Source organism: Spinacia oleracea, chromosome 2, assembly GCF_020520425.1.
Source record: "Spinacia oleracea cultivar Varoflay chromosome 2, BTI_SOV_V1, whole genome shotgun sequence".
In the NCBI taxonomy this organism is placed as follows: domain Eukaryota; kingdom Viridiplantae; phylum Streptophyta; class Magnoliopsida; order Caryophyllales; family Amaranthaceae; genus Spinacia; species Spinacia oleracea.
Genome location: NC_079488.1, coordinates 83,515,738 through 83,535,205, shown reverse-complemented (window position 1 = coordinate 83,535,205; position 19,468 = coordinate 83,515,738). Strand labels below are relative to the sequence as shown.

At 36.1% G+C, this 19,468-nt stretch overlaps 4 protein-coding genes and 1 pseudogene across 21 annotated transcripts; 3 read left to right on the top strand and 2 right to left on the bottom strand.

The window, feature by feature from the left end:
• Nucleotides 1–126: 126 nt before the first annotated feature.
• On the bottom strand, nucleotides 127–16,036 carry LOC110789422 (uncharacterized). 18 transcript variants are annotated; one of them, XR_008928098.1, is made up of 14 exons: nucleotides 15,612–15,976; nucleotides 15,203–15,269; nucleotides 14,117–15,117; nucleotides 13,262–14,014; nucleotides 12,703–12,767; nucleotides 10,257–10,333; nucleotides 9,396–9,545; nucleotides 9,101–9,289; nucleotides 8,524–9,014; nucleotides 6,141–6,204; nucleotides 4,929–5,018; nucleotides 2,511–2,597; nucleotides 791–1,055; nucleotides 127–707 (listed from the first exon to the last, which is right to left on the bottom strand). XR_008928098.1 is itself a non-coding variant. In XM_056837150.1 (9 exons), exons 3-8 carry the CDS (start codon nucleotides 13,347–13,349, stop codon nucleotides 4,974–4,976), a joined length of 420 nt encoding a protein of 139 aa, XP_056693128.1. In that variant the 5' UTR covers nucleotides 13,350–14,014; nucleotides 14,117–15,269; nucleotides 15,612–16,036; the 3' UTR covers nucleotides 3,276–3,405; nucleotides 4,929–4,973. The 18 variants fall into 18 exon arrangements, 2 of the variants coding, with proteins under 2 accessions (XP_056693128.1, XP_056693127.1); XR_008928103.1 differs by having other exon boundaries at nucleotides 13,262–14,037; nucleotides 14,117–15,269; nucleotides 15,612–15,994; XR_008928100.1 differs by having other exon boundaries at nucleotides 8,524–8,889; nucleotides 14,117–15,269; nucleotides 15,612–15,981.
• Nucleotides 498–2,080, top strand: LOC110789420 (jasmonate-induced oxygenase 4-like). The gene is made up of 4 exons (XM_021994079.2): nucleotides 498–752; nucleotides 833–1,077; nucleotides 1,212–1,545; nucleotides 1,663–2,080. The coding sequence occupies exons 1-4, from the start codon at nucleotides 498–500 to the stop codon at nucleotides 1,897–1,899; spliced, it is 1,071 nt and encodes a 356-aa protein (XP_021849771.1). The 3' UTR covers nucleotides 1,900–2,080.
• LOC130467960 (jasmonate-induced oxygenase 4-like) lies at nucleotides 3,222–4,735 on the top strand (annotated as a pseudogene).
• Nucleotides 6,169–8,103, top strand: LOC110789419 (jasmonate-induced oxygenase 4). The gene is made up of 4 exons (XM_021994078.2): nucleotides 6,169–6,426; nucleotides 6,560–6,804; nucleotides 6,950–7,283; nucleotides 7,610–8,103. Exons 1-4 carry the CDS (start codon nucleotides 6,169–6,171, stop codon nucleotides 7,844–7,846), a joined length of 1,074 nt encoding a protein of 357 aa, XP_021849770.1. The 3' UTR covers nucleotides 7,847–8,103.
• A 386-nt stretch (nucleotides 16,037–16,422) lies between the features above and the next one.
• LOC110789416 (arogenate dehydrogenase 2, chloroplastic) lies at nucleotides 16,423–18,253 on the bottom strand. The gene has a single exon (XM_021994074.2). It carries the CDS (start codon nucleotides 18,169–18,171, stop codon nucleotides 16,975–16,977), a length of 1,197 nt encoding a protein of 398 aa, XP_021849766.1. The 5' UTR covers nucleotides 18,172–18,253; the 3' UTR covers nucleotides 16,423–16,974.
• Nucleotides 18,254–19,468: the final 1,215 nt, after the last annotated feature.

Below are 19,468 nucleotides of genomic sequence, written 5' to 3'. Positions count from 1 at the left end.
GTTATAGCTACTTATGAACATTAATTAGTTACAGAAGCCTTTGCTAATCAAGCATTTTAGAGCCAATGACAGATGATTCCCGTGAGGTACTACTAAATTTTGTACACCACAACATCAACCACATCATTCAAGATGATCCAAAATACCATCATACGTAGTAAGAGATAGCACCACACAATGTTTACAAGCATCTAAAGTACCAACTGATCCCGGAATTTCTGTACAACTATTACGAATTAAGTGGTTTGGTAATAGGAGGAATTGCAGAGAGTACCCTACATATTAATACAAAGCAATGCTCCACCAACGAAAAAGAATCCAATCCAATCACAACTTTCAAAAATCATCAAAAATAAAATAAAAGAATATATCACACTGCTCATTGATAAATACCAAGTAGTTGGTAATTCATCAGAAAATTTTCAAGTGAATGCTATATAATCAGCAGATCTAATTCATCTCCTGTTATTTCCGTGTCCGGTTCATCACATAGTAAAATGGCTGCATCATCTGTCTCTCCTATGAAGCCAGAATTACCACCAAAACCAACACAAGAGTTGAGTAAAATAACAGGTGATCAACTCCCAGACAGATATATTCACCAGTTTCCAGAGACAGCTGCTGATCATTCGGCGATTAAGTATATGGACAATCCCATCATTGATCTCAACCTTCTTTCAGCTGTATCAACACATCAACCTGAAGAACTGCAAAAACTACGATCCAGTCTTAGTTCCTGGGGTTGTTTTCAGGTTTGCTTTGACACATTTAATACAGTTCAGAGTTTTACCTCCTGTATCAGTTGAAAACTTATTTCTCAATTGCTTTCCAGCTTAGAAATCATGGTTTGACAAGTTCACTACTTCACCAAATCCGACAAGTCGAGAAGGAATTCTTTGGTCTGCCCCTAGAAGTGAAACAGAAGCATTCCAGAACTTTACATTGGGTTGAAGGATATGGAAATGATACAGTTTCTGAGGATCAGAAGTATTGCTGGAATGACAGACTGGTTCTCAAAGTTTACCCTGTTGATCAGCGAAACTTCAAGTTTTGGCCTGAAGATTTACCAAAATTTAGGTAATGGTTCAATACATATAATTATATACAATATCACCAATTATGGGATCAATCTAAAACAGTCTGAAGCTAAAAGTATTTTGAGCAGACATCAAAACTTGGGATTTATCTTATCAAATTTTGACCACATGTAGGGAAACTTTAGATGAGTACACTAAGGAAGTGAGGCGAGTGCTAGAAATGATCCTGAAAGCCATCTCAAAGTCGCTCAATTTAGACGAAAACAGCTTTGTCAGAGAGTGTGAAGGAGACGAGGGCATATATATGCTAGCAAGATTCAACCTTTATCCTCCATGTTCAACCCCGGATCATGTTGTAGGCCTAAAACCACATTCTGATGCTTCAGCAGTTACCATTCTCTTGCAAGACAACGAGGTAGAAGGTCTTCAAGTGCAGAAAGATAACCAATGGTTTAAAGTTCCTATTGTTCCGGATACCCTTTTCATCAATGTTGGAGACCAGTTGGAGGTAATTTCTTAGGACAAAATATATGAAGAAAACTAACATGATAGACCAGATTTTTGAGATTTTTATGAAAAAAACTAGGGGCTCATTAACTGATAGAAGTAGATATTGTTGTTGCAGATAATGAGTAATGGAATACTGAAGAGTGCAGTGCACAAGGTAGTGATAGACAAGGAGAGAGAAAGAACATCTGTGGCGATTGCATGTTTTCCATACATAGAGAAAGAAATAGGTCCAATAAGTGAGCTGATTGACAAAGAGAGGCCACAATTATACAAGAAGGTCAAGAATTACATTAGTTTGTACCTTCAATACTCTCCAACAGCAGAAAGAGCCATCACTGCAATGAAACTTTAAGCACTGCAGACTCTGGTCGGAGATCATCCTGCACGTTCTTTCAGAAACTGATCTCTCTAATAGTCTTTATCTAGCCAGGAATAAGGTGTATGTCTGTTTCTCCCCCGAACCATAAATGGATACAATACTGCATAATTGTTGTACTCTAAGTTGCATTTCAGTGCTGAAGTTTTTATTAGTAGCTTCTGTGAGAGATTGGTTCGCCTAATATCAAGTCCTATATTATGCTTTCATTTAGAGCCGTTGATTTAAGTACATATGGGCAGTCTTACACCATTAACAAACAAACACAATTCACATGACATATTATTAGCACCTAACCTTGATTTATATGCTCATCTCAAAGATTTTATATTACAAGTCTATTAAGTCTTCTCGGTCAACAAAAGAAAATACGGAGTAATTAGTCTGTCATAAGAAATTCAGAATCTTTAATGCAAGCTACAATGTTACAAGTACATCCAATTGGTTAGCGTATAATCTCCTTAAATGCTTTTCTTAATTACTATTAACTATGAAAGACTGACTTCCTTGATGTAAGTAATACTTTGCAGTAACTAGTAAATTATAGAACAATGGATTAAGCTAATAAGGGGAATTTAAAGGCTTACCAGATTTATGATTGGAGAATTGACTCTACTGATCTCAACCATGGCCGTTCCTCTGTTACTTCCAACTGTATCGAACCTTTTTGTACACTGTCAGTTTTAAGAACATAAGAAATATACACATTAATGAAGCATTTTAATCAGAAAGGTGATTCCTAGACAGTCCAGTACTTGATTATGCTGATTGCTAATCACTGTTTTGCACATCCTTTCACTGACTAAATCGGCTTCTTCACATAAGCACAAAGTGGTGGAACATCAATATGTTTAGTTCTTTTTCCAAAAGTCAAGTCCAAGCAAATAAGGGAAAGACAACTCTCCATGATATTCTTAAATCTCCAAGTTGCAACCTATCAAATACCTAAACTACATATTACTCAGCTCCCTTCGATTTCGAATATAATGTCTTTTAAGGCACTACTCATAGACATCAAGGAGTTGATAATTATTAATCTCAGGAACAAGAAATGGAGAGTGCACAACATAATAATACAAAGCAAAATGCTCCACCAACAAAAAAGACTCCATTAAAATCATCTCAAAGATTTGAATAACCAAAAGGATCTGATCCGAATTCTCAAAACTGCTAATTTAACAGAAGAATTTATCACACTGTTCATCGACAAATAGTCGGTATGCATAATAAAATTAGCAGATCCAATTAACAACTAGTCTCCTGTTGTTATTTCGATGTTAGAGTCAACACTAAGTTAAATGGATGCAACATCTGTCCCTCATATGAAGCCAGAATTACCACCAAAACCAACTCAGGTATTGATTAAAACAACAAGCGATCAACCCCCAGATAGATATATTCACCAGCTTCCAGATACAGCTTCTGATTATTCTGCGATTAAATATATGGACAATCCCATAATTGATCTCAACCTTCTTTCAGCTGCATCAGTGCACCAACACAAAGAACTGCAAATATTACGATCCATTCTTACTTGATGGGGTTGTTTTCAGGTTTACTTTGACACATTTAATGACTTTTCAGAGTTATAGTCTCCATAATATTTCCTGGATACTAATTTTTTTTGAGGTTTTTCAGCTTATAAATCATGGTTTGAAGAGCTCGCTACTTAACCAAATCCGAGAAGTTGAGAAGGAATTCATTGATCTGTCTCTAGAAGTGAAACAGAAGCATTCAAGAACTGTACATTGGTTTGAAGGATATAGAAATGAAACAGTTTCTGAGGATCAGAAGTATGGCTGGAATGATAGACTGCTTCTGAAAGTTTACCCTGTTGATCAGAGAAACTTCAAGTTTTGGCCTGAAGATTTACCAAAATTCAGGTAATGATTCAATAACTACAATTATATACAAAATGATATCTTTCTCCCGTTTTTCCAGAACATTTTGGACAAAGACTACTCTGTTGAATACTAACGTAATTACATAATCGAGTAAATAGACTTTTCAAAACCACATTTTAAACTAAATACTCCATGACAGGCTACATCTTTGCATGACGGAGACTTAAAATTTAGAATTTTAACAAGTGTAATTTTGGTATATCTATCTAATATTCGAAAAATAACCTTTAATCAAAATGTAAAATTTTCTTTGAGGGCGGAGGGAGAGCAAAAGGTCAACTATCACATACTGTTTGAAAATAAGGATTGTATCATTGCTACTAATATACACTTTTAACCGTTAATTTAGCAAATATTTTTTGATGAAGGGCAAAATATTCTTGAAAAAGTGGGGTGTTAATAAATTAATGAAAGTAGATTATTTTCTAGTGCAGATAATGAGTAATGGTATATTGAAGAGTGTAGTCCGCAAGGTTGTGGTTAATAAGGAGAGAGAAAGGACATCTGTGACTATTGTATGTTCTCCACATGCAGAGAAAGAGATAGGTCCATTGAATGAGCTGGTTGACAACTGACAAGGAGAGACCACAACTACAAGAAGGTCAAGAATTATGTTAATATGTACATCCAATAAGCTCTAACAGGAGAAAGAGCACATCACAGCAATGAAACTTTAAGCACTGCAGACTCTAGGTCGGAGATAAGCAGTGCACGTCTTTCAGAAACTGATCTCTTTAATAGTCTTTATCTAGCTTAGGGAGTTGGGTAACACTTTTTGTATTTGAATCTCCCCAACCATAAATGGATATAATACTGAATAATAGTTGTACTCTAAGTTGCATTTCAGTGCAGATATTCTTATTAGTAGCTTCTGCGGTATATTTGTTCGTCTGGTATCAGGTCATATAATATGCTCTCATTTACAGCCTTTGGTTGAAGTATATATGAAAGTCTTAGTAGATGCCTTTGCTAATGGTTCTATTATGTACTAGTACAATTTATAGTCAAAGTATGAATTTATGATCACTGAAGGACTATGGCTGCTTAATGCAAGGACAAAAATATAAAACACAGCATATAGAAAATTAGAGGTAGACTTACCAGTGTTTATAACGTATAGCAGCAATAGCTGCATGGAAGTTTTAATCAATAACAGCAGCAAAAGGTACAATAACCAGTTGAGCATGGTATCTGCAGAAAATGAGCAATAGCATTTTCAATAACCCACAGAGTAGTGACACTGGAAGATACCAGAACCAGAAAATGAGATACAACCAACACAGGAACAACTCTCAAGCGACAGACAAAAACTTTACACGCGAAGGAGAGACTATGCCACCACTAATAATGAATCTTAACAATATTACAACTTAGACAAACCCATCACATACTGAACAAGTACCAGTGTACCAGCACAATCATTTAACAAAACCATCACACTTTGAACAAGTACCAGCAGAGACAATGATGAAATTTAACAATATCATAAGCTCCCTAAACATTCTGCAGCAAAAGAAGAGCCTTCACCACGCTTCAATAAATACATAAAGAATTTCGACCAACAAAATTAAGATCACGTCTCCCCTCTCCCGGTTTAAAAGACATAAACAAATGGTTTACTTAAGCATCACTTACATGTGATAAGTTCAATAATAATGCATTTATAAACTCAAAAAGTAAACCCAGAAAAGATTGATAACCCAAATACCTTCAGGAATACCCTAATGTACCCTGTAAATATGCAATTCTCTATAGCCCCGTGAAAAATAGGAAAAATTAATTTTTCAACAAAGTCAAGTAGTCAGCTAAACTGATAGCGAACAACTAGGAATACATTCTCGTTCTGAACAAGGATACTGCAAGAAAAATGATCTGTCAGTCACTCAGTTCTCAGAAGCATTCTCAACAAAATACCACGAAAGTACCATCACCTGGAACAAAAAAGCTGAAAGAGTAATACAGAATGAAAAAGGGTCAGTTATGTGGTCTGGTAATAGGAAATGGAGAGGGTACACAACATAATACTTCTTAATACACGGAGTACAAAGCAAAATGCTCCACCAATAAAAAGAAATACATTAAAATCTAACCATGATAGATATGCTCATCACAAAGTTTTGCAAAACCAAAAGGATCTAATCCCAATTTCAATAATAATAATAGTAGTAATAATCAAATAAATAATAAGATTCCTGCTTTTGTCCATCCGAAAAATGAATGTCTCACTGCTCAAGTGCTCATTGATTAAAAGTCAGTCTTTCATCAGAATCTTTTTCAGTGAAAGCTACAATATAATTAGCAGATCCGACTTACATCTAATCACCTCTCATAACCAAGTAAAATGGCTGCATCATTTTCCCCTCTATTGAAGCTGGAACTGCCAGAAAAACCAATTCAAGAGCTGATTAAAACTACTGGGAAACAAGTCCCAGAAAGATATATTTACAAGCTTCCAAACAAAGCAGCTGATCATTCTGTAATTAAATATATGGACAGTCCCATAATTGATTTCCAACTTCTTTCAGCCTCATCATTGCAGGGACACGAAAAAGAACTGCGAAAACTTCGATCCACTCTCAGTTCCTGGGGATGTTTTCAGGTTTGCTATTATACATTTAAGAGTTCACAGTCTCACTCTCAGGCTCAGGCTCAGTCTCCACATTATTTTCTTGGATACTTGCTGTCTTAGTTGAAAACTCATTTCATAATTATTATCTTTTTATGTTCTCCAGCTTACCAATCATGGTTTGACAAGCTCGTTACTTTACCAAATCCGAGAAGTTCAGAAGGAGTTCTTTGCTCTGCCTCTAGAAGTGAAACAGAAGCATTTCAGAACTGTACACTGGATCGAGGGATATGGAAACGATACAGTTTCTGAGAATCAGAGTTATAACTGGAATGACAGATTGCATCTCAAAGTTTATCCTGTTGATCAACGAAACTTCAAGTTTTGGCCGGAAGATATACCAAACTTCAGGTAATATTTCATAACATACAAATATCATATCTTCCTACTTTTTCTTCGTATGCAATTTTTACCTATATGGGAAGAGTGAAGACCACCCCAAATGTCAAGAGTTTTCTGAAAGACTCTTTAAGTTGAAATTATTGAGGAAGTGCAGGGAAACATTAGACAAGTACACCAAGGAAGTGAGGCGGGTGCTCGAAATCATCCTAAAAGCAATCGCAAAGTCACTCAATTTAAAAGAAGACAGGTTTTTCAGAGAGTGTGAAGGAGAGCAGGGTATATATATGCTAGCAAGATTCAACTTTTATCCTCCATGTTCATCCTCAGATCACGTTTTGGGCCTCAAACCACATTCTGATGCTTCATCAGTTACCATTCTCTTACAAGATAAAGAGGTTGAAGGTCTTCAAGTCCAGAAAGATAACCAGTGGTTTAAAGTTCCCATTATTCCTGATACCCTTTTCATCAATATTGGAGACCAGCTGGAGGTAATTTCATAGGACAGTTGAATACTAACATAATTACAGAATAAACTCTTAAAAATCAACTTAGACTTCAAATTTTAACCAGTGAAGCACAATTTTGGGTACATATATCCAATCTTTGAAAAATAATCTTGAATGAACCCTAACATCTAATTTAAGAACGGAGGGAGTACAAAAAGGCCAAATATCGCCTAATGTTATAAGGGCTGTATCATTGGCAATACACACTTTTTACAGTCAAGAATTTATCAAATATTTGACGAAGTGAAAGTATTCATGAAAATATGGGGAGCTTATAAACTGATGGAAGTAGATTTGGTTGTATGCAGATAATGAGTAATGGTATATTGAAGAGTGTAATTCACAAGGTGGTGGTTGATAAGGAAAGAGAAAGGTCATCTGTGGCTATTGTATGTTCTCCACATGCAGAGAAAGAGATAGGGCCATTAAGTGAGCTCATTGACAAGGAGAGACCACAGCTATACAAGACGGTCAAGAATTATGTTAATATGTATCTCCAATATTCTCCGACAGGAGAAAGAGCCATCACTGCAATGAAACTTTAAGGACAGCAGACTCTGAGTCGGAGATCATCATGCATTACTGAATAATGGACAGCAGAGCAGACTCTAGGTCGGAGATCATCATCACAGTGTTGTGTATGTTTGGATCTCCCTAAACCTTTGATGAATACAATACTGATTACTGAATAATTGTTGTACTCTAAGTTGCATTTCAGTGCTAAGGTTCTTATTAGTAGCTTCTGCGGAGTATTTGTTCGGTTAATATCAAGTCATATATATACAGCCTTTAGTTTTCTTTATGTTACTATATTTTACATACTCTTGTCAGAAATTAGTTATCTAAGCATTTGCTAATCAAGCATTACCTAGGCTGAATGCAATTAGAGCTCTGAATTTATGTTTCAGAAAACATGTTGCTGAATTCTTACACAATGTATGAACTATTATCATCATGAAGGATATCCACTGTAATCGATGGACGCAATTTACTAAAAAAATAAATGAAAAAGACGTCATTAACAAAGACATTGTCAACACCTAACCATAATTTATATGCTCATCTCAAAGACTTTATATATTACAAGACTATTAAGTCTTCCCGGTCAACAAAAGAAAATTCCGAGTAGTTAGTCTTTCATCAGAAATTCAGAATTTTAAGTGAAAGATATTATATATTCCGTATTACAAGTATGTAATGGACCACATGAAAGCTGACCCACCTGTGTTTGTGTACAGCAGGCGCCACAAGAAAGGGCTAGCATAAAGCTCATAGGGCACAACAAGCACCTGCAGCAGGAGCAGAGTCGGAAAGCAGGATTATTAGCCACTAAAAGACAAAGCAGAGCAGCAGCTGCATTTATGAGGAATCGTACTAGTAGCTTAAGCTAGCAATTAAATAGAGGAAGAAAGGAAAGAGAACATTATTGTGTTTTGTATTGAGAATAGAGATTACTAGCCTCAAACTACCAACTTGGAGATTTGTAGCCTCAAGCTACTACTTTTGTAATCGGTTCCTGAGTAATCAACTAATCATCAATCAAATTCTTCCTGTTCTTCACTATTTTTGCTGTGTTCCTCTTGTTTATCTGTTGTGGGCAGCAGGTGTGTTGCAAAGTACAACAAATTAATTAGCATATAATCTCCTTGGCCTAATCCTCTCCATATTTTCATTTAGAGTCATCACCAAGTAAAATGGCTGCATCTGTCCCTCCTAAGAAAAAGCTAGGATTACCACCTTTACCAGTTCAAGACCTAATCAAAACTACAGACAAACAAGTTCCAGACAGATATATTTACCAGCTTCCAACCAAAGCAGCTGATAATCAGTCTGCGGATGTATATGTGGACATCCCCATAATCGACTTCAGCCTTCTTTCAGCAACATCATCAAACCAACATGAAGAACTGCAAAACTTCGATCAACTCTTACTTTCCTGGGGTTGTTTCCAGGTTTGCTCTGACATTATTAAGAGTGGTACTTTCTGTCTGAATAAAAAAAAAAGTTAACAGTTTTTAAAATGTTTTTATCACGGTTTGTCAAGCTCGTTACTTCACCAAATCCGAGAAGTTGAAAAGGAATTATTTGCTTTACCTCCAGAAGTGAAATGGAAGCACTCCAGAACAGTAGATAGGATTGAGGGGTACGGAAATGATACAGTTTCTGAGGATACGGGTCGTAACTGAAACAATAGACTGCATCTCAAAGTCTATCCTGCTGATCAGAGGAACTTCAGGTTTTGGCCTGAAGATATACCAAAATTTAGGTAACAATTTAATCAATAAAATTATACTATATGGACTTATGGAGTACAAAGTACTTAAAAAGACTACCCAGTTGAACCTTAACCTATAGTCCTATACAATCTTTTTAGTTATAATAATGTCCGAATCCGGAACTAGGCATTGATTCCCATCTCGGTCAATTTTTCTAACACAATACCATCTTGAAATTATTTTTGACGGAATGCCTTAACTTGGAATTTATCTTTTCAATATTTGGAGCACGTGTAGGGGAACATTAGACGAGAAAGCCAAGGCGGTGAGGCGGGTACTAACAGGGATCCTGAAAGCCATTGCAAAATCACTGAATTTGGAAGAAAACATCTTTTTAAGAGTGCGTGAAGGAGCGGAAGGCATATATATGCTAGCAAGATTCAACCTTTATCCTCCATGTTCATCCCCAGAGCTCGTTTTAGGCCTAAGACAACACTCGGATGCTTCAGCAGTTACCATTCGTTTACAAGACAAAGAGGTAGAAGGTCTTTAAGTGCAAAAATAGAACCAACAGATCAATGGTTGATGGTTTTTATTCTTCCTGATTCTCTTTCAGTTACATAGAGGTGAATATTCTTCATAGTTATGAAACAACCGCACAATAGGGATTCACTAACAGACTATGACGAATGGATAATCTAAAATGTAAGTAATGTGCTAAGACATAGAGAAGACTTACCAGCTGAGATCACTTATAGCACCAATTGCTTCATGGAAGATTCTAGTCCATAACAGCAGCAAAAAGCAACAAGGTATCTGCAGAAAACGAGCAATATCATTTCAAGATCCCCTTCACAGAGTAGTGACAACTTCTGGACAAAAAATAGATACCCTGGCAGTTTTCTGCTTACCAGAACCAGAAATGAGATACAACAGACACATGAACACATTACCAGTGACAGAAAAACAGTACATGCGAGTGAGAAACTATGCCACTAACTACACTGATTTTTATCAGGAAGGCAGAAGACCTATTGGAGCTGTCTAACTATGAATTATCACAGAGAACATAAGTTCAACTATTCATCTACTTTGACACGACAATGACATTACAAAGATATAGGCATCCATCCTCCGTTCCGACAGCCGAGAAAGACACCTAAACTACACTAACTAGAATGGTCGTTCTGCTCATTAATTGTGTTCGCTCATTTTCTCATTATTTATTTACACATCGACAATTCTAGATACGTAGCGGATTCTGATGTTGGAATTGACAGTTTGGGGGGGGGGGTGAAAGTGGTCCCCTTTTGTGGCTGACAGCGGAGCTGCACGAGGGATGTTGCCATTCAGAAAGAACTCAAGAGGAAGAGAAAAAAAATCTTTCGAGAATTGTTGCCATCGCTGAAAAAAGAATGAAGTTGTAAAAATTAAGGTAAGGGAATGAGATTATATAATACTGCAGAAGAGGAATCGAAAAGGTCTGGTTGGAAGGTAAGGACAGCACGATTGGCCAATTGGTTTGAAGTTAAGGATAGCATGATTTTCTGGTTTCAAATCCTTTGGCAACAAGATATGGTCATTGAAAATATTCAATTGAGACATCATGCACACATTTCTTTTCACGACAGTCATCAACTCACTGTCAACATTTTCTTTCTACAAGCAAGGTTGCTTGATGACAAACTTCATCTAGCCTATTTCCCCGTGAAAGAAATAAATTATTGAAGTGCTTAAACCAAATAATGGTGACGGAGATTAAACCAAAGTATTTGGCCCATTTGATGCTATTTTAATTTTGATTGATATGGTTTAGTGTTTATGGAGTATATATTGTGTGTATATATTATATATACCGATATTATGTATAATATTTATATATTATATAACACTAAATACTAATTTTTCAAAACATTCCACGTAAGAATGAACTTTGATTTCCAAATTCTTGAGTCCAAGTCTTGCAGAAATGTTTTGCAACTGAAAAAAGGAATACAAATCAGACAAGGAACAGGGCAATTCAGATTCTAAGCTAAGCAACTTCAACTCCTTCGTTTTCACGATACATTCACCAATCTGTACACCAAAACCATCAAAGCCACTGGTTCCTTAATAACACATGCAAATGCTCCAATGCCAATCTAACCTCTGCAATTGCTCACAGCATGAGAAAAATAATCCATAAAACAGCTTGAAACTATCTTTCGCCACATGGCCATATTATCCACCAAATTCAACAAACTCCTGTACCCTTACGCAATACCGATGTATCCGTCGAATCAACCTTCTCCAAAACCCTCCCTAAGAAATGCTGGTTAAAGTGTGACCCTGCCGCGTACTTATCATGCTCAGCACAATTTATCTCGTCAAACCTACACCAGCTCTCCTTAAAATATCCAAAAATAAATAAATATTACCTCCTAAGTCATAAATAAATGAAAACTTCATTCCCAATCCTATCCTTGTCATAAACAAATGAAAACTTCCCCATCTTCCGCCAGAGGTGCTACAATTGGAGTACTTATTCTCACACTATTGATAATTTGATATGTAGTAAACTAACGCTTAAAAGGTATATTCAATCATCAACAGGTTTATGATTGATAGTAATCATGGTATACCATATGATTCTGGTTTGTGTAGCATGAATAATTAATTATTCTCTAAGTTTATTAGTAATTTTAAATTCCTTCAATCATAACTTGGTAATCGCTTTGACATGTTTACTTATCTTTCAAAAGAAAGAAAATTTGAGTTACCAATCTTTTGAACCTAAATCTTCTCAACTTTTATGAAATATTTTAGCCCACTAATGTGACTAATACCCCTTTGGTGAAGTGACACTAAATTCAAAGCAAAATCAATAACACGATGGAAAACAAAGAGTAAAGTCATCACAAACTTGACATTGTTTCCCCTAATACTAGTTTCATCCCCGACCGTCAACCTAAGAACCCCCTCCCTCCTCTTTCGATTACTTCCATGACCTTTATGATATTGCTCAACCTCCGCCAATTCTTTAATATGCATATATGCCATTTGGGAATTTTGCAAAAATGAACCCGAATTGCAATTTGATGAAATATTCAAATATTTGTAATTGGGTTTGTACTAGTTTTTCAACCACTGAAACATATATGAATACATTTCTGAATAACAACACCAGACCATGAGAAATTACTAACCTTATAGAAGAAAATGAGAATATACCTCAGACCCCAGTTCCATACATCAATGACAACCCGATGTCCTATATATTGGCAAAGAAATCACAAAAGTAGTTATGGATGTGAAGTCCGTGAAGAACATTATTGGCAGAAGAATGCATTCAGCCAATAAGGTAAACGATAATGACTACCATAGTACCATATGAGTATTGATTTCTTTTATCCAGGGTTTACTGATCAATGCAAATGTCACCAGTCAGTTTTCAGAACATCATCAAAGCAGCCATTATATAATCAGGTGATCATTAGTTGAAATTTCCCATTGTTTCTGACTTCTGAGGCTCTTTAAACTAATCCCGAAGACCAAGAAGAGGTGGAAATAGTTATCATTGAAAAGCCACCTCAAAGTTACATTTGATCGGTTGGTCCTAGGGAGAAAATTAATGGTAATAGACCTAATAGTTCTAAGATAATGTATAGCCAAAATATAGATTTATGATTCACTGAAGGATGATGACGAATGGAAGCCTACAATTCAAGTAAAGTGCTAAAAGACAGCATGTAAAGATAGACTTACCCATGGTTATATCGTATAGCATCAACTTATGAATAGAAGTTTTGATGAATGACAGCAGCAAAAGGTAATAACCGGCTGAACAGGGCATCTGCAGAAAATGAGCAATAGAATTTTCCAGAACCTACTTCATAGAGTAGTGACTCTAACAAGTTCAGAAAGAAAACAATCTCTGGCAGAATTCCGCTACCCAGAACCAGAAAAACAGATACAACCAACACCAGGAACGACTCTCAAGCGACTGACATAAACATTACACGCGCAAGAGAGACTATGCCACCACTAATGATAAAATTCTAAGTTTCTAACAATATTACAACTTAGGCAAACACATCACACACTGAACAACTACAAAAGTACCAGCAAAAACAATAATGAATTTTAACAATATCATAAATTCCCTAATGGCCTGTTTGGATAGCGTCATTTCATTTCAAATTCTAGAATTGGCTGAAATCCATTGTTTGGATAACGAAGAATTTGAAATCATGGAATTGGCCCAAATTCCAGAGTAATTAAAAACAAACCAAAAAATAATAATTTGAAATGACTATTTGAAATTCCAGCTTTCTCTGTCCTCCATGTTTTTTGCCTTTCTTCTCCAAACCCAAATACTTGGTACATGGTACATATCTCCATTCTCACAACCCTCTCGTTCTTTCTCCTGTCTCAAATTTAATCCCTCCTTTTCTCTCCTATCACAAATTCTGATCTCTTTCTTTCAACACCACCAGAAAAGTCTCCGCCATCATTCGCCTGCGCGGAAGGAAACCTTTATTCTGGAAGCACTACATCAGATCTACAGATAATTTATTTTTTAAAATACTCGGAAATTCAGAATCAGATGCAGAGACTTACTTTGACACTTTGATGCTGGACAGCTAAATTAAAGAGTTATGATATGATTTCCCCAAATTTTGGTCAAAGGCTAATGATTTTTGTATGGATTATTGTGGATGGAGTGATGGACTGACGGAGAACGAAAAGAATGAAGCTAAGCTTGATTATTATTTTTTGTTTACAATACCGGTTGTCTGGTAGGTGATTTACTTGTTAAAATTGATTTATTTTTATTTTTTGAAAACAGTTGAAAGTTTTCAATTTCAAAATTAAAATTTTACGGAGTATTTTCTTTCCAAACAATATACTAATAATTGAAATGAAGGGTTTACAATTCTGTGTATTTCCCAAACAGATAATTTCGATTTGAAAGTAGGAATTTGAATTTCTAGATTTGAAATCAAATGCTTGTATCCAAACACTACCTAAACATATTGCAGCATAAGAAGAGTCTTCACCACGCTTCAATAAAAAGATTCAGTTGATGTGATCTAAATTAAGATAAGATATCCCTTCACACCGTCTAAATGACAAGAATAAATGGTTTACTTAAGCATCGCAGCCTCCATTACATGTGATAAGTTCAACAATTATGCATGTATAAACTCAAAACAAAAGCCAGAAAAGATGATAACCCAACAAAAAAGCATCTGGTCAAGGCTTCATTTAATCTGTCAACTACCTTCAGGAACACCTAACAATCACCCATGTGCAACCACACCTAACAATATGCATTACTCTATAGTCCCATGAAAAATAGAAAAAGTAAATTATAAACTAAGTCAATTAAAATGGAAACACGCATTTGAAAACCTGCGAAGTAATATCCAACAACCAGGAATACATTCTGTCATTCTTAACAGGGATGCTGCAAGAAAGAAGATCTGTCAGTCACTCAGTCTCATAAGAATTCGCAACACAATACCACAGGAGTACCACCACATGGAACAAAAAATCTGGAAGAGTTCATAGCTCGTCATCTTTTATTTCTTTATACCACCAAGGAAGAGGTTGACACACTGTTAAAATGCAAACACCACACTGATAAGAGTGCTCAATAAGGGCACCACGACAGAAATATTCAGAGCACAGGAGGTACATAACCATAAGTCTCAAGGCGGTACACAAAGAACAAGATAGGAGACGTTAGCACCATAAGTCTACATTATCACTGAAAAAAAGCGAAAGTGTGTAAGCTCGTTACCCACAGAATGACCTTGCAGAAGTTACAGAATTAATTCAGCCATCAGGCCTCTGCTCTTCTCACCTTATTTGCACATATTTTCGGTCTAATAAGAGCTAATAAGTTCAAATAAGTTCAGTAAAGATAAGTTCAAGGCTAATATTTTCAGATAATATAGTTTAAGACTGATAAGTTCAGGTATCTATTTTCCCCACCTCATTTTCACCTATTTCAAGAAAGTTCAAAATTTCAATTAAGATAAACTCAAGACTAATAAGTTAGATAGGTTCTGAAAAAATAAGATAAGTATTAAGGCGAATAAAAAATTACCTTAGCATGAAAAGTAAATTGCTCAATCGTCTCAGGGAGACAGCACTTCAGCTTGTGTAGTTTCCAAGAAATGGAACCATTTTAAGGCACTTTCGAGTGAAGGAGACTTTACTGTTCTTCAATGAAGCAGCATCGTTCTCTTTCTTCATTTTTTGTTTGAAGACAAGGAACAGATTAGAACAATTCAGAATCTAAATTCGACTAGTCAATGTTTCCCCACATTTGCTCATGAAGTTCTTATTTATAAAGAGAAAGAGATGCTATGAATTATATTCTCCCTTGCCACACAATTCACCAGATCACCACATATATTCTCATATTTAACTTGGTTTGTGTAGTCACTCACTCAAATACAAAAGATCATTTTTTAAAATAGTCGCATTGATGGTCATTTTTTTAAAAAATAAGGTAAGAATAAGGGACCCTACTGAACCAGCATCTAGCACAGGTTAACCAGTGCAGCTACGCAGGTCTTCGCTTGAGCCACTCCCAAACATTTTTGCAGCTGATAGGGCTCAACCAAATGACCTCCAAGTCACAAGGTGAGTTCCCCACCAACTCGACCAACTTATGTTGGTTATTAGAAAAGAGAGCTCATAGAGGTCAGTTCATACTCAAAAGTAAAAAATATGAACTTAGTAACAGCAGATATATGTAGTATTTGACTTGTGTGGACTCAAGCATATGAATAGAGCAAAAATCATCAAAATCAACTATGCTAATTGCTTATATGCTGGAGCATAGATAAGATTCAGAGTTATTGCTCTATTTAAAAGAAAACAGAAGAGAAAGGGCTCAATCTAGCAGAAAATTCGAACATTGAACAGATAAACTCGTATTCATGAATATACATACATTGCAAAATTTCTGCCATTGTATTGCATAGTTCCTTGCTAAACATAGAAGACAATTCCAAAAAACAACTATTTTTCCTAAACAGAGATAGGTGAACACATAAGCTCCAAGTAAACAAAGCAAAAGAATTTTACAGAAAGTCACGGCCAAGTTTGGGACACATCAGATCAGTTGACCCGGTTGCTAATGCACCTCCCATAGAATTTCTTCGCATGAACATGTAAGACGCATCTCCAATCCGAAACCCTTCTACTTTCCAGAAAGAGAAACCTCGCTACACTAGGAGTGATTAACCAATGGCCAACTTGAAAACAATTGAGTCAGCAATATCAGTAACAGTGTTGACCAAATCTTTGCCACTCTACAACAAGCCACCATTGCTCACAGCCCCTCCAATTAAACCCAATTTCAACATCCTAGAATGACAGTTGCTCAGTATTAACATCTCTACAAAATTCATGCCAAATGACCGCACCAATAGATTAAAGAAACCCCGACTACAAAAAACTCAATTGATCTCTGAATTTGCATTTTCTCTAGGAGCGGAGGCAGAGCCATTTTGTGTCGTGGCATCAGAAAGAAACTTCAACTCCTTTGCCTTCTCAAGACGTTCATCAATCTCAGTACACCCAAACAACTGACCCCTTAACAAACCATGCAAATGCCCAAACAACTGCTTCTTAACCAACTCGAATGCCCAATCTAACCTCTCCAACTGCTCCATAGCATTCTGGTTGTACAAAAACAACCCATAAAACAACTCGAAACTATCCTTCGACGTATTATCCACCAAATTCAACAAACTCTCGTACCCTTTCGTGTTAATCGGTGTATCCTCCAAATCAAGCTTCTCCAAAACCCTCCCCAGGAAATGCGTAATAAACTGTGAACCCGCCGCGTATTTATCATGCTCTGCACAAGTCATCTCCTCAACCCTACACCCTGCTCTCCTAAAAACATCCAAAAAATTCTCACACCTCCTAATTCTACGCTCTGCTTTCCCAATCCTAACCTTATCATAAACAAACGGCAAACCTCCCCATCCATTTTTCCCAGATTCAGGACCAAACATAGGATGAGTGCATAAAATATCAAAATCAGGCGGCAAAGTCTGAAGAAACAAGTTACGGGGAAACTCCTTAACCGATAAAACATCAACAAAAAGCGTCGACCTCTTAAGACGTTGCAATGGTAGTGAATTCAACATAAATTCAGTTGATAAAATCGAAGTGCACAGCAAAATTACCTCCGGATGTTCTTCACATAAATCATCAGGATCGGAAAAGAACGAAACGCCCAGATTTGAAGCTATTTTCGAGTAATCAGACCGAGAATATGCAAGAACAGTATGACCTTGAGAAACCATAGTTTTTGCGAGAAATTGTCCATAGTTTCCGAACCCAACGATTGCCACCTTGAGCTTCGAGTACGACGACTGTGAGGAAGAGGTGGCGGTGGAGGTATTGGTAGCGGCAAGTTTCGATTCATAATCATACGATTGCGCTGCATCGATGCTGCGAACAGTTAGGGTTTTGACGGCATGATATCTCCGGCGATGATTGGAGGAGAGAGAATGGAGGTTGACGGAGCTGTTGGAGAGAGAAGGGAGGTTGACAGAGATGTAAGATATGGAAGATAGGTTCCCCGGAGAAACTGCCGGCGATGGCGAGGGTGTGGCGGTGGTTGTGGAGGAAAGAGAAAGCATTTGGAGGTACTGGTCGGAGAATTCGAGGAAGATTTCGGCGATTTTTTCGGAGGTGGAGATTATTTCGGTGGTTCTAAATAATAAAGGGATTAAATATTTAAATCAGTATGGCGGGTTAATGGAAGACCCGGTCCGCTTTTGTCCCAGTTTGGTGGGTGTTGCAGTAACCGTACGTCTGTACCCGATAAGAACGGGATGGTGTAAAACTGTAAAACTGTAGGAGACTAGGAGGTCGTTTGGTTTAACAAATTAGAATGGAATCGTAAAGACATCTATTTTAAGGAGGTATGGATTCAAAATTCCTTACCAATATGAAATTATTTGGTTCAACGAAGGGATGATTTCTATGTTAAATTATTGATGTTTGATTTACTTTTGCTATGGATTATCATTTTCTTAATACTCCTTGTATTTCTTGAAACTACTTCGTATTATACTATTTTTTAAAACTTTTATAATACTACGTATTATAAGCTAATATATATACAGTATTCTATAGCTTTTTTTTATTAATTATTTTCTTTTTTCTGAAACATCTTAAGGGAAAAAAAAAAAAGCGGAGAAAATAAGAAAATCTAGAGCAGTAGATGACTTTCAAAAGAAGAAGAGGCGAAGAGCAATAGGAAAATTTGTCAAACAAATTACCAAATCTAATACCCAATTATTTTTTGTATTTGAAGCAGCATCAATTCAAATGAGAAGCGCGCCGTGAAGCAGTTTTCGGGATTTTCAGCAAGAATACCTACCTCAAAACTATAATTATAATTACCTCGACGAAGAAGAAGGATGGTATGGCGGTGATGGGTCGCTGGCCGGATTTTGAGGCGGCGGTTGTCATCTACCTTTTGAAATTCAATTTCCTCTCATGTCATGAGTTAGGGTTCAAATTTAGGGTGGACTGGATTTTGTATCTTATGGGGGAAGGTGAGTATGGGATTTCAGGGTTTTGGGATGGAATTAAAATCCCCCAAGAATGAGATTTCGGGTGCGTTCTGTTCACCTTAAAAGAATAAGTTCCAGGTCCAATAATTTCAAATAAGTTCCAATATATTCAGATAAATTCCAATAAGTTCCAATAAGTTCAGATAAGTTTCAATAAGTTCCAATAAGTTTCAATATTATAATAATAATATTATTTTTATTATTATTAATATTATAATTTTTATTATTATTATTATTTATTACGTAGTATTATTTATAATAATAATAATTATTATTATTATTATTTATTATATTATTTATTATTATTTATTATTTATCATTTATTATTTATTATTTATTATTTATTATTTATTAT

What these genes read in the sequence shown, in the direction of transcription:
- LOC110789420 (XM_021994079.2), top strand. Translation starts at nt 498, where the DNA reads ATGGCTGCATCATCTGTCTCTCCTATGAAGCCAGAATTACCACCAAAA. An exon ending in GTTCCTGGGGTTGTTTTCAG is followed by an intron (nt 753 to 832) that starts GTTTGCTTTGAC and finishes ATTGCTTTCCAG; the next exon opens with CTTAGAAATCATGGTTTGAC. An exon ending in ATGTTGGAGACCAGTTGGAG is followed by an intron (nt 1,546 to 1,662) that starts GTAATTTCTTAG and finishes TTGTTGTTGCAG; the next exon opens with ATAATGAGTAATGGAATACT.
- LOC110789419 (XM_021994078.2), top strand. Translation starts at nt 6,169, where the DNA reads ATGGCTGCATCATTTTCCCCTCTATTGAAGCTGGAACTGCCAGAAAAA. An exon ending in GTTCCTGGGGATGTTTTCAG is followed by an intron (nt 6,427 to 6,559) that starts GTTTGCTATTAT and finishes TATGTTCTCCAG; the next exon opens with CTTACCAATCATGGTTTGAC. An exon ending in ATATTGGAGACCAGCTGGAG is followed by an intron (nt 7,284 to 7,609) that starts GTAATTTCATAG and finishes GGTTGTATGCAG; the next exon opens with ATAATGAGTAATGGTATATT.
- LOC110789422 (XM_056837150.1), bottom strand. Translation starts at nt 13,349, where the DNA reads ATGCCCTGTTCAGCCGGTTATTACCTTTTGCTGCTGTCATTCATCAAA. An exon ending in GCTATAAGTGATCTCAGCTG is followed by an intron (nt 9,867 to 10,256) that starts GTAAGTCTTCTC and finishes AATGGCTTTCAG; the next exon opens with GATCCCTGTTAGTACCCGCC. An exon ending in CCTGCTGTACACAAACACAG is followed by an intron (nt 5,019 to 8,523) that starts GTGGGTCAGCTT and finishes CATTTTCTGCAG; the next exon opens with ATACCATGCTCAACTGGTTA.
- LOC110789416 (XM_021994074.2), bottom strand. Translation starts at nt 18,171, where the DNA reads ATGCTTTCTCTTTCCTCCACAACCACCGCCACACCCTCGCCATCGCCG.